Consider the following 16,762-nt stretch of genomic DNA (forward strand, 5'->3'; position numbering starts at 1 on the left):
GTAATATTTTATCGATATCAGTGTCATATAAAATGTTTTTTAAAAATTTTAAGCCTCTGAAGGGGCGCCACGATAATCTTGCCCGGGGGGGCAATATTGCTAAATCCGGCCCTGCATAGAGCCCTTGCAAGGTTATACGTATAGCGTAACTGTCTAAGCAGAAATTGTCTTGACGAGGATGAGTAACTCGGTTAGGATTTACATTGAATTATTTCTCTATAGCGAGAGTTTGTTTTTCTCGTACTCTTAACCCGATACCAAAAAGTGTCACGCCTTATCAAACATTAGACAGTTTATTTGTAGAACTGTTTATTTGTATTGCCAACTACAAAGAATCGTTAATTCCGTTGTAAGCAACAAGATTATAATACAAGTTCGCGTTCTAATGGGTTTTCCCCAATGACAGAGTTAACATGTCGATTGCATATACATATTACGCTTCGTACATATATTATATGTAGTTTCTGGGAAGTACGAGTTTCCCTTGCGTTATTTGCGTCAAAGTTATTTCTTAACGGTCATTTCGATAGTAATCTTGTTACGTTGGTAACGTAACGAAGAGATGAAATTAATCTTAATTGTTCGAGTTATCGATACTTATAATAGTTACGTACTGTTGTTTATGTATATAAACAATTCGCTTAATATATTATCTATTATTTCATATTCATTTCAATCTGTAATAAAATAATACAAATTTTAGCAAGCGAATATGAAATAATTTACAATTAAATGATCGTATAAATACTATGTTCTCGTTATTAATTATTAAAGTTTGAAATTATTCCACATACATTATTTTATTTTATTTTATTCGATATTTAATTACATATATCTTTGCTTATGTCGATATGGTATTTCTGGTATGATCAAAAATCAATAGGAGAAACTATTTTAGTATCTCCAACGAGAAAACTTCAAACGACATTATTAATATTAAGGATTGGACACACTAATCTGACACATAAATATTTAATAACAAAATGTATATGTACATATATATGTATACTAAACGATACGGTCGAGTTTTATAAATTTGCGATAGCATTGGGCAGTACGAGGATGACATTTATATAAACAACTAGTCGCTTAAGCAAATGTGGTCGCTAATAACGTTGATGTGACCTTAAACAAATCATTAAAAAAAGAAAAAGTATATTCATTTTATATATGTTATCTTCTTATGTTTATCGATTAGTACAATTTTTATTTGAATTCTGCATCACAAGATCAACTTATCTGTTATATAATATTGACCTACACGCAGTGTCGGGTTTAGCAATATTGGCGCCCTGGGCAAAATTATTGTGGCGCTCATTCGGGGGTTACGATTTTTAAGAACGAAGGACAAGGTAATAATATCAAACGATGAATCTGTAGTTAGATTGTAAACATTGTTAAACTACATAGCATAGAAGAGACAATGAGAAAATATCGGTATATTCGCGTACCAGGGACACCGGGACAGTGCGTCCTCCAAAAATCCAGCGCCCCGGGCAACTGTTTTTATATCTCTAACTGTACATCGGATATAACATTAACAATCATGTTAAAATTACAAAATTCAAAATGGCGGATCCAATATGGCTGACATGTATCTTAAAAAGTTATTACATTTTCATGAAACTTTGGTATTTATGACTTACTTGAGTCGCAAACTTTGAATCTGATATCATAATTGCAAAATTCGAAATAATATTTGATATTATAAATACAAAATTTGATCAGCTTGAAAGGGTTAATGGGTGAACGAAGAATTAAATACATATTTTATGTATGGCTGACCATGTCTAACGTCAAAGTACATGTACCACAAATGTTCATTTACACTTAACACTTAAAAGTCTAATTCAATTTTTATACGCTATAGATATCTGAAGCCTAAACAGGGATAACAATTACTACAAAATATTATTTTCCCTTACTCGTTCTCAGAAATGTCATCTTTTGCATAGTTAGTCTTAATGACTATACAAATATTCTAAAAGGCTAACGAAAAGAAAATGTCAAAAGTAATATTTGATTAATGCTCTGTGACTCATGAGTTAAACGACACCGAGACTGCTAGATGTACTTTTCTTTTCTTACACTTTAACCACTCACACAACGTGTGTGTGATATTACTGTTACTGCGTAGAAGTTCCGGTTACGTAGAGGATCTGCGTTGTTACGTGAACTTCTATTTTTTCTTGTCACAGAATTTCGTCCTTTTTCTCTCGTATTTTTAAGCAAAAATTATTTCTGTAAAAATTTATATGGCGATAGAACTTGCTGACCGTAGCACTTGTTCACCTTGGGACTTCCAGGTCTTGAAGGTTCTATCACACGTGCATCGACGTTGCAATTCATGAAAAATATAAATAATTAAACAAATACAGTTAGGTCTACAAATATAATGCTTTACCTTTTCGACTCAAACAAGATTTCTTTGCTTTGATGCATATTAATAATCGGCATGGGCAAAATAAACAAAATTTGTTAACATGTTATATCTAGCAAATATTTGAACCAAATGAAAATAACGAATACAAATTATTTTAATTATTTTAATATTATTAAAAATAAATTTGTTTAAATCTCTTACTACGGTGTTAAAGAATGTTAGAAACCATTCAATTTTGTATTTAAAAGTTTCTCGTTTTCTCTTATCATTTTCGGGTTAGTAAAAGGGATAGTTTCTTGAAACGCAAAAGTGGAACCGAAGATGGTGTAATTCATAGCAAAGTTCCACAAACAAATGTACAAAATTGCATAAAAATCGAGATGTAACACTTATCGGTGTTTCCTTGTCAGTAGCTAGCATTATATATTATAACATTATAGCAGAGACCCTCTACATAGTATGTAACGCAACATCACTATGCATTTAAGACGATGGTAACACTACATAATATAATTTATTAGAAAAACAATGCAGCAAGCTACGATTCTCTATCATGTTTAGTTTAGAAGTTATACTTACTTAAAAAGTTTGAAACATACACATTTAATTGACAGAAGGACAATGACCTTTCTTGGGGCTTTTGGTTTCTATCTGTAAAGCTTTTTTACATTATATAATACATCATTATAATATACGAATCTCTTAATATATGAAACATAATTTTATAACACTTCATTACATTAGCTATGATTGAGAGCTACGTCTCCCAAACTTCCAAAGAACAATCACATCCACCCAGTGAATCTATACGAATAAGTTTAAAACTATTTAACCATGTAAATCGCAGTTCTCTATTACATTTAGTTTATAAATTATATTCATTATAAGTATGATATTATCATACTTTAAATTAATGTAACTTCTAAAGTAAACGTGATAGAGGATTATGGTCTGTGGCATTGTTTTTCAATACTAGCACTGTAAAATTATGCTTTGTTTTCAATTTGAATATGTATTTAAATTGTGAAAAAAAAATCTTGAATTTAGCCTGTAACAAGTCCATGTACACCTTAAACAATATGTAATGTGTAAACCACCAATTATGTTTTGTCATTTAGGCCCGTACAAATGTATTTAGTTCAAACAGTTTTAAAGAGAATACTTTTGTCTTTCTCATCTACTACTTTTTCCATGAAATATACCTATAATTTCAATGTGTATTAAATGTGTATTTAATGTGATACGTTTGATTAATTGTTTTCAACAAATAATAGTATATTAGTTTGTATTCAATTTCTTTGATGTAATTTTCGTAGAATTAATATACATTCAACATTTTGATCGATCTTAATTAATAGATTAATTTTTTCAATTAAAGGGAATTGGTTGATCGTGTGCCTTATTCCACTAGCAATGGCAACTCAGGCAGTTGACAATGAAGCACTCCGTGCTGTTTCACAAGGCACAAATGAATTTTCATCATCGCTAGTTCAGGTAAGAAAATGCAATATATATAGATCTTACGTAAAATTGTTATTAATCTGAATATTGGAAAGGTACAAATTACGCAATATAAATATTTTTCCAGGCTGTAACAGAGGAGAATCAAGGCAATCTTATAATGTCTCCTATTAGCGCAGCTATTGTTCTTGCTATGGCTTCTTATGGCGCTCGTGGAGAAACAGAAAACCAATTTAAAAGGGTTCTTCATTTGCCATCCCCGGAGAGTCTTGGTACAGCTGGTTATCAAGCACTCATCGATAGCCTCAATGTATGTATCAATTCTTTCTTTTTCTTCTTCTTTGTTTCACTTTATTTTTGTGCATGTAATTTTAATTTCATATTATTTCCTATTAATTTATATGTTTTATTGTAGAACGTTAAGGAAAATAAACTTAGCGTTGCAAATAAAGTTTTCGCAACTGACAAATTTCCTGTAAAACCAGCTTATCAACAATTGACAGCAAGTTTCTTCCGTTCTGCTACTCAATCGGTAGACTTTGCCAAATCTGTAGAAGCTGCAAATATTGTCAACACGTGGGTTCAACAAAATACAAATAATCTCATTAAGAGCATCGTTAATCCTGGTTAGTAAATTTACCTACTAATTGTGTAAGATATGAAAACAGTTGTATTATACGTTCTGTATACTATCATATTATAGAGAGTAAAAAGTAACTAAAAATAAAATATTCTAGTATATAATTAACAGACACATTATAAAAATGAATTAAACAACCTCGAATTCACCAATTATATCTTCTGCGAACAGATGATTTGAGTTCGGATACAGCATTAGTACTTGTGAATGCTGTATATTTCAAGGGTCAATGGAAAAATAAATTCAATTCTAACTTTACTAAACCAATGCCATTCCATATTAATGAGAATACAGTACGAGATGTTCCTACTATGTACAGACAAGGCTCCTACAAGCATGGCAATATTGAAAGTTTGAATGCACAATTTATTGAAATACCATACAAGGTAACATTTTAACCGAGATAATATTTGTAAACATTTGTTCGCGTTGCAAGTACGGTAGAAATAAAATAATGTTCGAGTTATAAAAATAACTAAACCAATTTTATAGGGAGGTGAATTGAGCATGGTTATAATTCTTCCAAATGAAATTAATGGTTTGGCCGAGTGCGAAAGAAAAATGCGAGATATGAATATGAATGATATATTAAATCAAGGATATTCACGCGATGTGCAATTATTTTTGCCGAAATTTAAGATCGAAAGCAAAATAGATCTCAGAAGTGTTCTAATCAAGGTACGTTTATCATAATTATAATTATATATAATTATTATAATTATAATTATATAGTAGGCATTTTCTCACATACTCTTCATTTTTATCCTATTTAGTTGGGTCTAACTGACATGTTCACCACGCACGCTAATTTCTCTGGAATGGCTGATGGTCCCTTGGCTGTTAGCAAAGTTGTACAAAAGGCATTTATCGAAGTGAACGAGGAAGGTAGCGAAGCTGCTGCTGTAACTGGTAAGTCATCAATTTGTTCTTTTGAGAAATTTCGTGTTGAGGTTAAGCAAAGTAATATTTTAAAATATAAACCTCTAAGGTACACGACATAACACAATAAAAAGTCATAGATTTTGTAGTACGATCTGTATATATGATAATCTGGAATCTGTATGCGCTGAGAGTAGCCAAACGTTAATAGTCAATTTTGTCATTATGTTATTTTATTTATGTTATCAATTTTATATACTATGTATGAGTTAAAAGTATGGTACAAATTTTGTTTCTAAAATTATAAAATTCTAGTAGCTGCGTAATAAGATTGTAAAGGTCTCAAAGACTTTTGTCAGTCGTTGTTAAAGCTCTTTACTTCTACATTATCAATTATTCTGTCTATCGATCATGTTCAATTAAAATGGTAATAATTTAATGAACACATTCGTTATTAGTGGAAGTAATATTTTGCTTAATTTCATTTTTTGCTTAATTTATGATTCTCTTTTGCTTTCACAAGAAGTGCAGAGAAACTGAAGAATTATCGTGTCGCTTAAATTAAAAATGTTATATAACGCCTTTATAATCTTCATTTTCTCTGAACCTCTATATGTGTGTACTCATGTGCTGTGTGCAAATTCAATAAATTATGTAGTTTCTTAATATCTAGTTAACAATATGCGAATGTTTTCTTGTGTTCGGTTTGCTGGATTGTGTAATATTCTATACTATCTGTCTGTATATGCCTTTTTTTTTTACATCATTTTTCACATTGCGCTGTGTACTAATCATTCACTTTAGTGAAATGTGATATATACGCATGTCATAAATAATATAGCTGAATAGGTATTATGTATATATTCATGATAAATAAAACATCGGTACAACAAATAGATTTACATAGTAGTATATAGAATGTTGTATGATTGGTATGGTATAAACACTGTTAGGTATCGATTGTAATTTAATCATATTATTCATTTAATACATATATGATTAATCACAAATCATAGAAACTGTTACAATATTCGACAAAACCGATAGAGAGAAAAGGAAATGAAAAAAGAGGAAGGAAATTAAACAGGATAGAGAATCAGTACCTTGCATAAGTACATTTTACTCTTCCTCGAATTGAAAATAATATGAAATTCTTTTCGACAGAAAATGGGTTGACATTCTTCTTGTCTCCTCTACATGGAATGTTTCGAGTAAATGGACCATTTTTTTATGCAGTTACAACAAGGAGCGACAACGTAATCCTCTTCACTGGCAGAGTCATTAGTCCAGATACAAACGCTTGATTTCTCAATTATATTATGCATCCTGTTTCTAATGACTGATTATTATTATTTTCAGAAGCATACATAAATTCAATTCCTTCGCTCTTTTTCCTTTTCTCGTTCTCATACTGTTATATTTCTTGCATTAACTCTGATCATTCCGATCACTCTCTAACACGATTAGAAATTTTCAGTAGGAACACACAGAACAGGCCTAATTGTTTTCTTACGAATTCCGTGATTACGGGTCAAACGAGTAATTCACTGTTAATTGATTCTGGCAGGTATCGGTGTAAGGCCTCTTTCGAGTTTTTGGTCGCCGCCGAAGCCCATTGTGTTCCACGTCAATCGACCATTCCTGTCGATCGTTAAATATTACCAAATGATATTGTTTATAGGGAGTAAATATTAGACGATAGCATTTCTCCCTAATGAAAAAAGCACAGTCAATTTCGATTTTGTATGATATTCTACTATTTGTCGATTTAAGCGAGAGAGATTTGAAATTTTTTAACCATTTTCCCCCTCTCTTTACATCTACAGTTCTCGAAATTAAATTAGAGGTGATCATATACCACTAACTTGCCAATATTAATATAAGTCGCTGAACTGCTTCGACTAATTGAAATAAATATCTTTTATTTCATGTCGAAAAGATTATCACTCGTGTTGCATTTCATTGAGAGCTTAAGACTTGTCAGCATTATCCAATTCATAAATTGACGAAGATACTATAAAACAAACAATAATTAATTCTTATACTGCCATTTACGCCTGCGATAATTTAATTTTTATGAGTATTAAATATCATAATTTTGTCTTTGTCCTGTTTCATTACAGATTTTCACCTCTTATTTAAACAAATTCATTACTCGCGACAATTGCACATATATATTTAAATTCAGTATACTCGCTCGAATAATAATCTTCCTTTAATAATCACAAAAAACAGAAGTCAAACTCTTCGCATTTATTGTAGTATCTATTTTATAAAAACGATATTTTGATAAGGTTTGACCTACTTTTATAAACAAAATTTTTATAATGCCATGTTGCCTTATAGATTTAAGGAAAGAGCATTCCACTGACAATTATTTATAAGATTTTGTAATTCCATAAGAAGTAGTTGTGTTTTTTGTATTGCATACACAAACAACAAGATCAAATGCTTTTAAGGTCATATACTATTTGTAATTTTAACAAGTTAACTAGAATTTGTATAGAATATGTGATATTGAATAAATAGTACAGCATTTTATAATGATTTTCTTATCTCGTTCTTTGCTAATAAATGAGTTTTGTGTCATTTTGAGTAAATGCCATTTGTCTTATATAATTTCTTTAAAGGGAACTCTGGTATTGCATCGTATATCTTCGAACACCCTTTATATATAAAATTTGAACCAAAAAATATGTATCTGCTATATTTATATATTTTTATCCTTAATCAAACGATAATTAAATAATTTGTTATTCATTCTTATCTTTCAAAATATAACTATTAGTAATTTGTTATTCTCCTGAAAATAGAACCAGTTCGATTCAGGCCATAATTTTTCATTCGTAGTGGTTCGATTCTCTTTACAAAATGACAACGAGGACTAAATAAGTCTAAATTTAAATTACATTGTAATTAACTATCACTTTCCTTTTGGTGATTCTAATCAAAGCACCCCTAGCAACAAGCAACCCACTGTTCACGTGAGCTATGAATACATATTACAACTTCTCAACTTTATAGAATTAAAGAATTATAATAATTAGACTGCGAATTTTATACATTTGTGTGCTAAATATATGTAGAATATATTTTATAAATTGTTACAATAGTATCATTATTTCCTTTTGGATAATTATATATATATATATATATATATATATACATATGTATCGTACAAGTTTATTATATTCGTATAGGCCATGAATGCATAAAATCCGCAGTTAGTAATATCTTTAAAACTTTTTGCTTGTGACCACTCACAATCAGTGACGTATCTTCTCCAACATATTTCAAGAGTTTGTCGAAATCTTTGAGGGTTTTCAATAATTCCTGAAATAGCTTATTTAGCGTAAACATAAATTGATTCTAGGATATCTGCTCAAATTTAATGCAATAATTCATTGTATTTCATTACCTTCTAGCTTTGAAGATCATTTATAGAATGTATCTTCAAATTAAAAGAATTAAATGATTAAATCTTCCCTATGACAATTAGTTTAACTCGTAAATATTTGCATCTAATATGTGTTTATTTCTAGGCATGCATTTCTATGCACTTTCGGCAGCTCCTCCGCCAGAAGAACCCTTAGTCTTCAGAGTTGACAAACCTTTTCACTTTGCAATTAAGCATAACCAAACTCCGCTCTTTGTTGGAACGATGACAAATTTCCAGAACAATTAAATTAAATTAAATTAATGAAATAACAATTGCGTTTAATTCGACTGAACTGTTCAAGAGAATGTAGCTTTTCCCATATTTCATAATTGTACGTGTATTTTTCAATTGTCAAATAAATTTATCTAGTAAGGGGATACAATTTTCATATCTCAATTTCATTTTATATTTATTTCTATCTCATCATTCAATTTTTTGACTAATCAATTTACACCTCCATCGCTATAAGATTTCTTTAAGGATACTATTACAAACTACATTTTCATTTAAAAATTAAAGAAGGAATTTTGTTTTAAAAAATTGTTCAAATTCTGCTTCGCTTCCCATTATTATACAAGGGTGGTCCATACGTCACGATCACTTAAGATATCTTAAATAACTATCATTTTGAAAATTGAATTACATGGTTTGGTTCCATTTTTGGAGGCTGACTGTTTCATCCTAACATTGTGCTCGTGTATTGTTATCGAGACATCCTAATCAGTTTGATCAGTTATCCAATTAGATTCAGAACGGTCATCCTGCAATTTGTTCCAGGAGTATTAATCGAACAACGTTCTATGGTGCACAGACCACGAGTGAAGATTGATCGTCCCTTTCTATATAGTATCAACCTAGTTGTGAAACAAGATACTCAAGATATTATACCAATATTTACTGGGCATGTTCTCGAACCAAATTTCACTTAATTTTGCAAGGACTATTTTCTACACTTATCTAGATTAGTGTTAATCATATATAGTCTAGTCCGCATTAACCAAAGATTTAAAATAATGGCATTGAAATAATGTATTTTTGTACGAGGATTCAAATATTTGATTGTACATGCAAGCATACTTATAAACATTTGACAGAAAGTCATTGTGTAACAGACAAAGCATGTATAATGTAAAAATAAACAAGTGCGAAATACAAAATATTAAAACAGATCTTTATGAGAAATAATTTATATATCAACGATTTGTTTTTTTTTTTTTTTAATATTACACATGCACATGGGTATAAAAACTAGAAAATCTTTGAAAAAGTTTGTGTTTTTACGTATTGCCATTGTTTCAGGAATATTATTTTTAGACTCTATTACAATCTCGGTAGATATGTTAATAAACCATCCATTCCTCTACACTGTACTTATAAAAGGGGACACAAACATGCCAATATTTACAGGACGCATAACTGAACTCGAATAATCTGAACCCAGTTTAAAGCGATCTTAAAAATTACATTTGATCTTAGTTTTTACCCAAAAGTTCTTGTAAACAGTACTAATAAATATAATAATAATAGACGGAGTGCAGTTACCTTCTCTACCCAGTATGAGGCGAGTACAATATGGTATAATATTAGATCTCTGTTATTGCATGGTGTCAATAAGTAGAAGGAATGGTTGTTGACCGATAGAGAATAGGGATAGTAATAGGCTTATTACTGCTTATTTGTATTGGTTGTATCGGTAATAGGCGAACCTCTCAGACAGTACTCGCTATATATACTACAATTGCAGTCTTATCAAAATCCATTGACCTCTGAAGACTTATCTTTCGTTTAACCATTACTTCAAACCATTAATCTTAGAGTATAAATGCAATAGGTGTACAGCGGTGTATAGTAACTTGAAATAACATTTCATGGGGTATTAGTTAATTATAAGTGTTACGGGTAATTAAGAGAAATGAAAATCACAGTCCCTGTAACACTACGCATTCCTACATTGTATTTACAATGCTTGCAATGTCCCATTTCAACTTGTTTTAACCACGTTCATGGGTTTGACGGGTTTCGCGCCAATCAAGTTTTCACCCCGGATTATGAAGATTGATTGTCCATTTCTTTATAGTTGTATTCAAAAAATTAAAATTAAGGAAGCTTTAAATACTATAGTTTTGTTCAGTGGACACATTAATACTCTTTAAATTGAATTGATTTTTACATCCGTTTATGTATGAACTTTTTAATATCTTTTGACCTTACGTAATACACAGTGCATGTATAAACTGTAGTATAAATCTTTGTATGTTAACGCTTCTTTATATTGTAGTGATCGTTTTATGGCTGTTATTAAGTATATTTAGTTTTTAATATTGATTAAGAAACAAATCATTTACTTAAATAATATGTTATCATATTATACCACAATTTTGTTACAGGAATGGTAGTGAACGCATTTTCGTTAGTAATACCAATGCAAATCGAAGTAAATCGTCCGTTCCTCTTCAGTATTGTTAAAAGAATTTCCAATAACGAAACCAGCAACCCCGAAATAACATCGATATTTACTGGAGTCGTTAGCGAACCTCAGACTTAAACATAATAGACTCTTAAGTGATCGGAACTACCACAAAATTAATTCCTTGTGAATAAGTACTTTATATACCTTCAACCAAATTTATTAATGTTAATTCTATTATCGAACGAGCGTGATATTTTACACTGGTCTACTAAGAATGATAATTACACTGGAATGTATAAAAATTAAAAATAAACACATTTAAATGATTTTAATAGTAAATTTATTCATACACTTTATAACATAATTCATGCTGGTGTTATCTTAGTAGCCTTATTAATGCTGCTTTTTCCTGGATGTTTAATGTATTGTGAACGTTGTCTGCTACGATAAAATAAAAAAAATATCGTTGTTATTTTACAATTTTGTTGCAGGATTAATAGCAGTACGCTGTTCCCTTTTCCAATCAGAAGTCAGAATCGACCGTCCATTTTTCTATGGCATCGTTAAAACGCTTCGTAATGACGAATCTAATACTTCTGAAAATGTATTAATATTTACAGGACAAGTAAACGATCCATCAATTTAAAGTAAAAACAAAGCAAACAATTTAACAACGTCATACATGACAACCGTATAAACTTTCACCATTCGTACATAAACTATATATAATGCATACGCAATGTAATAAAAGTTAATTTAAATAAAATATGTAGAGACCAGAATAGAGCTAAAATGTTTGAGTTATAAAGAATATATCTTCATTTATACTTTTAAGTTTACTCCTTGAAGATATCAACAATTTAAACTTGGACAGTTTTCTGATCTCTATGTATTTTATATTTATACTTTTCAGCAACCAGTCAAGAAAATTTCCTTTTGTCAGGAAGTTAATACAATTGAATAATGTATTTAATAATATTTAATAGCAACGGTTATATTATGAGAAATATAATCATCATTGAACAACATGTGCGAAACAAAGAAACATTAAATACAGAAATATTTTGACCGTTAATCTTTCATGTATGTATATGTTGTACATACTTGTCGAAGTAACATATGCATGATTGCTATTTAAACAAAATTAATTCACTGCTCTCATAGAAACAAGTATCCAATAACATGACTTTCTTATTTCGTAATGTTTTGTAATAATTTGTATGAAACAAAACGTATTGCACAAATATACGCGTAATATACGTCTGTTGAATGGAGTTATAATTCTTGTTTCAAAAAGTGTAGTTTAGAACTGTATAAGAATTATACGTTAAAGGAATAGTTTTAATATTATTTATTCTTAGAATCTCGTATAGTAGTTGTAATTTGCAGAGTACTTGGTTTATGTATTTCTTACGCCCATATAATTAACTAATAACACAGTTATCTGGCTTTGTGAATTTCAGGGTATGTCCAGTTTCTGTTGATGTAGTACCAGTTGACGTAAGGGATCCTCGACGTGGTACAATTGTTGACATAGTAGCAGTAGTATCCAAAAATTCATCGTTATCAGAATCAGTATCTTTGTCTTTGCCGTCTCTGAACTGTCTTTTTGGCATTATTTCGTGGATATACTTTTCAATCATTTGTCGATTTTGAGGCGAAATGGTATTACCATTACCTGGTACGTATGGTAAACTATCATTCTTTTCTTGTTGTTCTTTGGACACTCTTTCCTTGTACATGTGGTACAATTCAGCAAGCGCTTCGTCCATAAAACGAACATTTTGTTGTTTGCCATTCGGTAAAATGTTATTGTTGAAACCAAGAGGTCTACAAATTTCATCATTGGGATCTTTCTTTTTTGAGTTTTCAACATCCATCGTTGTTGTTGTAAAACCTATGGGGAACGTAGGTTGTTTATTTACTACATTACGCGATGATACTGGTTTCTGTTCGTTTGTTGCTCCATATTTATTTAGCATCCAGTCACGAACGTAACTTTTGTCATCTTTCATTTGATTTTCTCTCGACACGACGCTGGGCTGTCCTGTTACATAGCCTTCGTTATAACCGATCGTACGGACGTTTGGCTGTTTCTGTGTATTTCCTTGATTCTTCTGTTCATTTTGTGCCGCAAGATCTTTCCATCTTCCTGTGTTCATAACAAGCTGAGCCAATTGTTGAATCGTTTGTTTTGGTACAGGAGGTTTGTCTCTATTGCTAGAAATGATTTCTAATTTTGCTGGGGTAGAACTATCACAAGGTTCTCCAGATATATAAGTAGGCCGAATATTTAGTTGTCGTAAATGCTCATAACTTTCTCCTTGACCAGCTAACAAATCGTCCTCGATATTTTTTAAATTTCCTTCGTTCGCGTAATAACCGTCACACTGATTCATAAATTCCGCAGCGCGGCATTCGTTTTCCAAAAATGCTGCAGTCAGTACCATAGCCGCAGTTGGTTCTCTCTGCGTGAATAATTTTCTGCGCGCATGTAAAGTTTGACTGATCGTCGTTTCGAGACGAGCATTTTCTATTTTCTCTTCCAGTTGTTTCTCCATTTCCAAGAATTTCATTGTTTCAAATTTCATGACTTGCGTGTTCATAGTAAAGTTCTCCATTTCTCTGACTATACGCCTTTCAGCGGAGGATTGAGTTCGAGTTTCTGTGATCGGAGCAGGTTGGAAACCCAATCTTTGCTGAGCCTTCACGAAAGGAGACTGTGATACCGGTCCTAATTTCGACCATATAGTGCCAGGTTTTTTTATAGGGCTAGTTATAGGAGTAACAACACCCGGTCTTGTTGCTACTGGATTTTGATTAATCAATTCGATATTAGAATTTGGCACTGTACAAGGAACTCTGCAAGGTTTCGGAGGAACTAAATCCAACTTTGGAGGAGGTGCTCCGGGCCTTGGTGGAGGCACTAAAGATGTTATTATAGGTTCTTCCAGCGGTGGAGGTATTTCAACATTTTGCTCTGGATTTTGTTTCGTAAGCACAGAAGTATGAACAACCTTCAACAAATTATCCAATCGATTTTCGAGCCTGTTTTGACGATCTCTGTCGACGTCTAAGAATTTCGTTAGGATATCATTTTGTGCTGCGAGAATCTAGAATAATATAGTATTATTATACGAACTGTTTATGTAAAGAAAATCAATTAATTTTATTATACCTTATTAACAACTTCATTCTGAGAATTAATCGCACTCAGAAAGAGCTGCTCTAGTTTCTGCGCTTTCTTTTTTCTTACTGGTACATGTGGAATGTTATCCGTATTAACTGCAGTGTCTTTTGATTTGCTGTCGCTGTCCGTTTGAGTTAAGGAGTCCATTAAAAATTCCATTAAAAGACTATCATCGTTACACGTCGCGTTATTTGTTATTACGGTATTATCAGGATTGTTAGGCACTGTTAATGGATTTGGCACTTGCGTAGAACAACTGTAGCCTTCGTTTAGGTTATGCATTTTCTCGTCACTTTTTGATTGGCAAAAAGCATCATTTAAATTTTGAGACACATCCGGAGAATAAGTTGGAGATCCTTTTTCTTTATCATCTATTATAGGAGGCATATGAGATAGTACGTTGCCATATTGCTGTCTATATGCAGCTACTAAATCTCGCCTAAACGCAAGTTTTTGTGGCTCTTGAGGCATCGCACGATTATTTGCTTGCACTATCTGTTGCAAATGATTCTGTTGCTGAATCATATGTTCCAAATTACAATTCTGTATAGTCGACGGACTAATTCTTTGCGGAACATTTACAGACAGAGTCGCTAAATTTTGATTCAATTTGTGCAGATTCTGTTGAAACCCTAAATTGTTTCCTAACATATTTTGCTGATTGCATATATCGTTTTGTTGAAAATTTTGATGTTGCTGCATGTTCTCTTGTATTATATGATTTTGTACATTTTGGACCGTATTTTGATAGGGTACTTCGCTATATGGATTGCTGTGCAATACATTCTGTTTATAACTTGCACGCACCGGTTCTTCCATTGGAAAAGAACCGCACTGTGTTGATTTGCCAGCTATTTTAACTAACTGTTCGCCAGTATTAATGGCTACATCCCTTGTTGGAGAGAAGACTCTATAAGGCCGAGCTATTACGGTTTCATTTGACTCTGGAGAGTCTGGATATTCGTTTTCACCTACAAAATGATATGTATATAGACATTTATAGTATTATATTTTATTATTATATGTTGATTTTGTTTTATAGGGACATCTTAAACTTGTCATTTTCTGTATAGAAAATAGTTAAAGAGGAGAATTTGTTTTGTAACACAACACAGTACTGGTACACAGAGATGCGCAAAATGTTATTTAAATAATATTTACATACATGTGTACAATTTACTGATAAGTGATAGGTTTTCAAAGTTTTACAATAACCCCTTGGAGGAGGCACTAAAGATGTTATTATAAGTTCTTCCAGTGGTAGAGGTATTTCAACATAACAACATATGTTAATATGTTAATATAGTTATATATAACAACATATGTTAATAGTATCGTCGAGTACCCGAAAGGTAATACTTACGCCCAAATGTGTGAGTAGGAGACAACGCTTCTGTACGATGAAGTGTCTGTATAGGCTCTGAATATCTGTGTCTCATTTCCATATTTTTATTTGTTTTAACATCTTTTGGTGGAGACTTGACGTGTAACACTGCATCTGTTAAGACAGGAGAAAGCCAAACTGATTATTTGGAGTACGGAGAAGTGTACTTACATTATTTCATCTCAAAGCTGTTTTTGATAATTACTGCGCAAGCATTAATATAAAAGAAGAATACCAAAAACCAGAAATAGAAATTTTGGAATCCTCACCTACGGTATCTATGCCATCAATGTTAATTCCCTCCAAACGTTTGTTCTTAAGAACACGATCGATCGATTCATAATATTGCTCTACACCCGCTCGTGTACCAGCTCTTTTGGCTTCTCGGTAACAGACCAAAACTTGCTTCATTCGGGATCGACATTGTTTAGCAGAAACGTTGTATCCCTTTTTCGTCATATAACGGGCGACGCTTTCCCAAATAAGCTGTGGTTTCGAGGCGTATTCGAGTTGTTTCTGGACTTGCCTATCGGACCATACCGATACCAATAACGCTGTGCTCTCGGGGCTCCATTTATATTTGACACCGTCCCCGGAATCGCTCATCTCTCAACGATTACTTTTTACGTCTCGTTAAATTAAAAAGAAGATTAAAAAGAAGCTAATATAGGAACTGGGGTGTACACAAAGCAACAAGTACAACCGTATCGTATTCTAAAACATATCAACAGGTTGCTGCGAAATGCACTCTCGCAATCGGGTGTATCACGTCAGAGGCTGCGACAAATTATGCATGTATTCGGATCTCAACCGACACCCAACCGACACGATTCAAATTTCGTTGTGCAACAGGTGGTGGGGACAGGGCCGGTTTTAGCAATATTGGCGCCCCGGGCAAGATTATCGCGGGTCCCCTTCAGAGGCTTAACATTTTTAAAAAACATTTTATATGACACTGATATCGATAAAATATTAC

The 16,762-nt window shown here is 32.0% G+C and overlaps 2 protein-coding genes across 9 annotated transcripts in view; one reads left to right on the forward strand and one right to left on the reverse strand.

Annotated features, from left to right (window-relative positions):
• Positions 1 to 12,039, forward strand: part of LOC128885332 (antichymotrypsin-2-like) — a 19,662-nt gene extending 7,623 nt beyond the window's left edge. For 2 of the 8 annotated variants that reach the window (XM_054139330.1, XM_054139323.1), the window contains 7 exons: positions 3,762 to 3,877; positions 3,972 to 4,154; positions 4,260 to 4,470; positions 4,656 to 4,870; positions 4,977 to 5,162; positions 5,258 to 5,393; positions 11,190 to 11,539. In XM_054139330.1, coding sequence (XP_053995305.1) covers positions 3,797 to 3,877; positions 3,972 to 4,154; positions 4,260 to 4,470; positions 4,656 to 4,870; positions 4,977 to 5,162; positions 5,258 to 5,393; positions 11,190 to 11,347 — 1,170 coding nt within the window. In that variant the 5' untranslated portion in view covers positions 3,762 to 3,796 and the 3' untranslated portion in view covers positions 11,348 to 11,539. Of the gene's footprint in view, positions 1 to 3,761; positions 3,878 to 3,971; positions 4,155 to 4,259; positions 4,471 to 4,655; positions 4,871 to 4,976; positions 5,163 to 5,257; positions 5,394 to 6,527; positions 6,683 to 6,930; positions 7,911 to 8,905; positions 9,199 to 9,579; positions 9,972 to 10,101; positions 10,274 to 11,189; positions 11,540 to 11,703 lie in introns of those variants that run through there. The other 6 variants (XM_054139327.1, XM_054139324.1, XM_054139328.1 and 3 more) reach the window with 6 other exon arrangements.
• Positions 12,040 to 12,125: 86 nt separating this feature from the next.
• On the reverse strand, positions 12,126 to 16,753 carry LOC128885330 (uncharacterized). Its single transcript, XM_054139320.1, has 4 exons — positions 16,056 to 16,753; positions 15,766 to 15,900; positions 14,391 to 15,373; positions 12,126 to 14,325 (listed from the first exon to the last, which is right to left on the reverse strand). Exons 1-4 carry the CDS (start codon positions 16,390 to 16,392, stop codon positions 12,637 to 12,639), a joined length of 3,144 nt encoding a protein of 1,047 aa, XP_053995295.1. The 5' UTR covers positions 16,393 to 16,753; the 3' UTR covers positions 12,126 to 12,636.
• Between the last annotated feature and the right edge of the window lie 9 nt (positions 16,754 to 16,762).

This window comes from Hylaeus anthracinus, unplaced genomic scaffold, assembly GCF_026225885.1.
Source record: "Hylaeus anthracinus isolate JK02 unplaced genomic scaffold, UHH_iyHylAnth1.0_haploid 11981, whole genome shotgun sequence".
Taxonomy (NCBI): Eukaryota; Metazoa; Arthropoda; class Insecta; order Hymenoptera; family Colletidae; genus Hylaeus; species Hylaeus anthracinus.